General features: G+C 44.5%; 1 protein-coding gene across 2 annotated transcripts in view; it reads left to right on the top strand.

The window, feature by feature from the left end:
* The window catches only part of GLE1 (GLE1 RNA export mediator), a 20,202-nt gene extending 18,239 nt beyond the window's left edge, over positions 1 to 1,963 (top strand). For both annotated transcript variants that reach the window (XM_005881397.2, XM_014529415.1), the window contains 2 exons: positions 440 to 503; positions 1,462 to 1,963. In XM_005881397.2, the coding sequence (XP_005881459.1) occupies positions 440 to 503; positions 1,462 to 1,530 (133 nt within the window). In that variant the 3' untranslated portion in view covers positions 1,531 to 1,963. The remainder of the gene's footprint in view (positions 1 to 439; positions 504 to 1,461) is intronic.
* Positions 1,964 to 5,929: the final 3,966 nt, after the last annotated feature.

The raw sequence follows: 5,929 nt of genomic DNA, 5'->3' as shown, positions 1-5,929 counted from the left end.
GGTAATCTGGGATGGTGATTACATGCAGTTTTTAATTAAACCAAGGAGTCAAACCCCCTCAATAAGTCAGTTGTCAGTTTGCTTGACTCTGGTGTGGAGCTCTACTTTAGGTTCCCTTCTCATTCCTCTCACCTCATTGGCATTTCAAATGGGGGAAGGGCCCTGACAGCCCCATCCCACCCAATCACAACGACCTTTGGAAGGAGGAGTGCTTTCTCTCCTTTACCCCCTTGTTTGAAAAGAAGGTTGAGACCATTTGGAAGAGCGACAGCATCCTTAGTCTAGAACAGTGGTCGCCAACCGGTGGTCCACGAGGTCTGAAAGGTTGGCGACCGCTGGTCTAGAAGACATCTTCGTGAGTCATTTGATCGCGCCCTTCCCCTAGCTCCTTTCCAAGAAATGGTGTCACTCACCACGTGTCTTCTTTCTGTTCCTGCAGGATTGAAGCCATTACAAGCTCAGGACAGATGGGTTCCTTCATACGCCTCAAGCAGTTCTTGGAGGTGAGATGCCCTGAACCCACACATCCCAAACCGTTGTTGGCCTTGAATGAGCCTATGCCTGACCGGTCTTGGGCCTCCAGGCTCTCTGATTACAGTCTCTTCCTCTTGGTTTTTCCAAACTCTACTTGTTTGTCCATAATTTCCCCAGAGCCTTAAAGACTGCCATTTCTCCTTCCTACATGTCATTGTCCATGCTGCCCAGGGGGAAGCTACCCTAAGAGATGAATAAAACCTGTCTAACGAGTCTTGTCTCACCAGTACATTTTGGCATGTTGGCCAAGGTTCTTTTCTTTAAAAAATTTTTATTTTATTTTAGAGAGGAAGGGAGAGGAAGAGAGAGAGAGAAACATCAATGATGAGAGAGAATCAGAGAGAATCATTGATTGGCTGCCTCCTGCACACCCCTGACTCCAGCCGAAACCTGGGCCTGTGCCCTGACCAGGAATTGAACTGTGACCTCCTGGTTCATAGGCCGATGCTCAACCACTGAGCCACACCAGTCGGGCCCAGATTGAGGTCAGGGGAGATGGTGAGTGTGCTGCTCACTTTTCTCCGCAAGAACAGACTGAACTTTCAGCCAGACTCCTCTTATATTTCTAAGTGCCAACATTTCTAAGCAGGTAATATTGACAGATAACTTAGAACTCCGGTAGGTCTGCCAACACAGCCTGCTACCTTCCAGGTTCCAGGAGCCCCGTTGGGAAACCAGCGATATCGAAAGATGGGCCAGGCCATGGGAGACGAGAGGGACAGGCAGAATAATCGCATAGCGTTTGTCCTGGGCGGCACTTCATTCAGAAGCGGAAGTCTTCTACACAACCGCAGTCCTGTGCCTTTTCCTTTGAGCTCCGTCCTGTGGGACCTGAGCTTCCTGTCCTCAGAGCTCCTTCTAGTTGTTACGTGTTGGAAGCAGTGTTATCAGAAAGTCATTCTGTTTTCTTCATCTTTCCCTGACCAGAAATGTTTGCAGCGCAAGGAGATTCCTGTCCCCAAGGGCTTTCTGACTTCCTCCTTCTGGCGTTCCTGATGTCACTCCGTCACCCACCGTCACCGTTCTGTTGCAGAGGCGCAATAATAAAGCAACTGAACAGAGCTGTGTTTGAGAGAGCACTGTCAGATTTAGAAACCTACCAATATGTATTTTTATATATTTATGCCTTGTGACTAGGGAAGGTTTTCATGGGCCACTGGTGACTCCTCAAGGATCCACATGACAGGAGAAATGGATTTGGCCTTCTCACTTCTGCAAACATTTTGAGGTGTTTAGCACTTGATGCCACTGTTTTATTACCTTTCTGTCTCGAATCTTTCAGAAAGTAGGTAGTACCTAAGCATTTCGCTCTGAGCTGAAGTGAGCCCACCACTTCCAAGAGTCCTGTAGTAGTTGAGGCCCGAATCCTTACATATGAGTCTGAGTTGTGGTTGCTTTGCCTTTCTCGGCTTGTGAAGTAATTAGAAATTCAGAGGAAATGCCTGATGTAGGGATGGACTTTGTCCTAAATGGCATCGCGGACAGCCTAGTGTCTAGATTAGGCCCTGCCACGTGTTGTATTGAACCAAGAAGCACTGTTTGCCCTCTCGATTGGAATCCAGTGCCTGGGTGACAAGGGATGCGTGAGCCAGGGCAGGCGCCTTCTGTGTGTGTCTGGTTTTCAGTTTGAATGAAGATGGACCGAGATGGAGCTGGCCACAGTATGCATGAGCTGAGCATCCACAAGCAATGACGGGGGTTAAACAGAGATGTTAGGAATTGAGAACTGCTTTATTTATTTATTCTCTCGATTGGAATCCAGTGCCTGGGTGACAAGGGATGCGTGAGCCAGGGCAGGCGCCTTCTGTGTGTGTCTGGTTTTCAGTTTGAATGAAGATGGACCGAGATGGAGCTGGCCACAGTATGCATGAGCTGAGCATCCACAAGCAATGACGGGGGTTAAACAGAGATGTTAGGAATTGAGAACTGCTTTATTTTTTATTTTTTTTTGCTTGTTCTGACTAATGAATGATGATAAATTTGCCTGACTAAACCCACTACAAAAACCCAAAGCCTGGCTTTTCAGATAAGAGTCGAGATTTGAAAGATTTACTGCCTTTTGTTCTGCAGAGGCAGCGGCCACCATCTCTTCCTCCTTAAATGTCATGTGTGGGGAATGGGGTGTTTTGAGGAGATTCCCTGGTACTGTTGAAGTGACCTGCTCTATGAATTGTTTACTATGGTGCCAAAAAATAAGTAATAAAACTTGAATTTTAAAAATCCATTGCTGGTATCTAGTTGGTTCAATATGATCACCTTCCTGTGCCTGGAGCTGTTCGATCACTGGGGTGTGGAAGTGCCAAGTCTAGGTACAGAGAAGCATACATTTTTCCCTTCTTTGCCTTCTTGACCTTTACCTTGGGAAAATGCCCTTTTTTAAAAATTATATAGCAGTACCTGATCCTGTTTTATCCAGCAGAAATGGGAAAATTAAAGATTTGCAACGTGGACACAATGGAATAAACAGTGGGAGACTTGGGCTCCATTCACTTTTAGGTTTTGTGGCCTTGGTAGGTCCCTCACCCTCTCTGAACCTCACGTCCCCCACCTGCAAAACACAAGTGGACTCGTCAGTACATCAGTAGGTTTCAAATTGTGTTCCTCAGCAGAGTCTCAGCAGTGCTTCCCAGCCTGGGTGTCAGGGCCACTGACCTCAGCCGCCTGCAGCCCCAGGGCCAGGTGCCCTTTGCACTTCCTCTCTTTACCTGAACGTTACAATTAGCAGCATCTTCTAAGCATCAGGGCAGGGAACAGGTTGGGAAGCACGGATTGCAGGGTATTGCGTGGATGGAGCTCGGCCCTGTGGTCAGCACATGGAGGCTTTTATGCAAAGTTTCAAAGGGCGTCCCTTTCTTTAAGATACCACTGCCGTCTGCGGGAAATTGTCCTGTTCATAACAAAATCTGTGACACTGGCCGGCGAACGGTGCCAGCTGGAGTTCTTCATGCAGCTCACAGTTAGCACCTCTGAGTGGGGCCCTAATGGAGCTCCGGGTTCCTCTCTGCCACAGCCTTTTTGCCTTCTGTGCTAGATGTGCTGGGGTTCTCTGCAAGGCTACGTGTGGGAAAGTTCCTCTACCAAACATGAAATGTGAAAAAGCAGTGGACAACCTGATCCCCAAGGTCTCTGCTACTTTGAATTTGCTCCACTCCAGAGAGAACACTTCTGATATTTGAGTGTTCTGCCTCTAGACGTGTTTAACTACATCTTGCACATGTCATTCAATGCTTGGTATTCCTAATGGGTTCTTGATGGAAAACCAAGAAGAGGGCATTTGGGAGGACAGGTTTTTGATACTCCCTGGTGGTGTCACCTTCAGAGATAGTGACTGCCAATAGACGCAACTCCTGATGGGTAGTAGCATCAGATTCCTTGGAGTAGAATACTGAGGACTGCATTCTGTTGTTAAATTCAAGTACTCACTTGCCTGCTTGCTTCCTTTCAGGCTTGACCTCATTTCTCAGGCAGAGTGCCCATGTTGTTGGCATATCATTGTCCTACATCATTTTAAAGCAAATGTGATGATGAACTGAAAATTCAAAACCCTACACATCCCTGAAATAGAGGAATGGAATTCTGGGCATTTTCACCCAGGCACTGAGAGCTTCCCCCCACTTCTCAAGCTTCCTCTGAAGATAGCAGCGACATAATGAAGTTTGGGTGTCTTCTATCTCAGTGCTGGGACACCCCAAAGAGCCCCAGAGCTTCACACGGGTGCCTTATCAGGCCTGCAAATTCATCCTTTTGTCTGTTCCACCTAATGAACTTCTGATACTGATTTCTTGTAGTCTTCAGGCCGTGTACTGAATTTACAAAAACACCAATTTTAAAGGAATTTATCCTCTAGGTTACAGCCAGGCTTCCTTTCTAAAAAGAAACAATTACTTTATACAGATGACGTATTCAAGAAGCATTTTTTTCTTAGCTCCTTCAGGACAATTACACTAAATGTACTATGCGATCCTGGACCAGAAAAAAATATCTTCTTGTGTGTTTGTCCTATAAAGGACATTGGGACAATGGCAAAACTTGAATAAGGTCTATATATGTTAGGTAATAATATTATGTCAACATGAACTTCCTGACTTCTATTATCGTATTCTGCTTATAAAAATGAATGTTTTTGTTCTTCAGAAATAAACATGAAGTACTTGAGGTAAGTGGGCATGATATCTGCAACTTATTCTCAAATCATTTGGGGCAGGAGGTGAATAAATGCCTAGGCACATTGTGTGTGTGTGTGTGTGCGCGCGCGTGCGCGTGTGTACATGTAAGTATGTAATGCATAGAATAATAAAGTACATGTGGTCAAATGTTAACAAATTGGGGAATCTGGGTGTAGGGAATGAAATTTCATGTTATTTCTGTAACTTTTCTGTAAATGTGAAATTACTTCAAAGTTTAAAGAGAATCTTCCCGCCAAAACAGAGGAAAACCCGGCTGACAGTCTAATGAGGTGACAAAGTCCAGCTCTGGGATCCACAGTGAAGGTTACCTTGAAGCTATCATCACCCCGTGGAGCGTTGACTGCAAACAGGTTTTACAAGGTGCTTCCTATGTAAAGTGAATGGAATGTTAAGTCAATGGAGACTGATTTCTGGACTTTTAGGGCTCAATGGTTTGAGCTAAAAGTGTTGGGAGCTCAGAAGACAGATCCGTTTCACTTAGGGCAGCTTTTCCCAGAGAATTTTTCTGCAGGATCCTAAAAAAGAGTTCAGTGGTCAAAGAAGTTTGGGAACTATGTACTGTGTTCAAGGTCAACGAGGTGAAGTAATAGATGAAATAAGAAGGGCAGAGTTAATAATTGTTGAAGGTGGTGATGGGCATATGGAGGTTCATTGTACTGTTGTTATAAATCTTCCACAATAAAATGTTTTCATTCTAAATAAAAGGAAAAAGTACTTTTTTCTTGCAAGATTTTTTGGTGCCTTAACTGTTGCTTTGAATTGTTAACCACCAAGAGTTTGCAGTGTTACTGCACATGAAACTCCTATTCCCATAGCTTCTCTTGGGCCTAGTATTTCTGGGAATACACTTTTTGAACTGCTTTACTTGGAGGGTATGGTGGGCGAGAAAGTATCTTGAAGAGAGTATTTGATCCAGATACTTAAAAATATTCAAAAAATTTAAAAGGACAAAAAAGTCCAAAAATCCTTTTATTCTAGGACTCTCTGTGAACATCTCTTTGCACACCCGCAAATACACAGATATACGAATACAGCTCTTGCGTCGACCCAGTTCCCATGTTGTTCTATCACCTGCTATCTTTCAGTGGTATGTATCTCAAATAGTTTTCAAGTCAATCAATATGAACCGTATCACCAATATAGTCTTGAACTTAAGAATCAGAATGAACCATTTTTCAGTTGGTGACCAGTTGCTAAATTTTTTAATA

This window comes from Myotis brandtii, unplaced genomic scaffold, assembly GCF_000412655.1.
Source record: "Myotis brandtii unplaced genomic scaffold, ASM41265v1 scaffold68, whole genome shotgun sequence".
Lineage (NCBI taxonomy): Eukaryota > Metazoa > Chordata > Mammalia > Chiroptera > Vespertilionidae > Myotis > Myotis brandtii.
The sequence above is the reverse complement of the archived record's forward strand: the minus strand, read 5'-3'. Positions and strand labels throughout refer to the sequence as shown.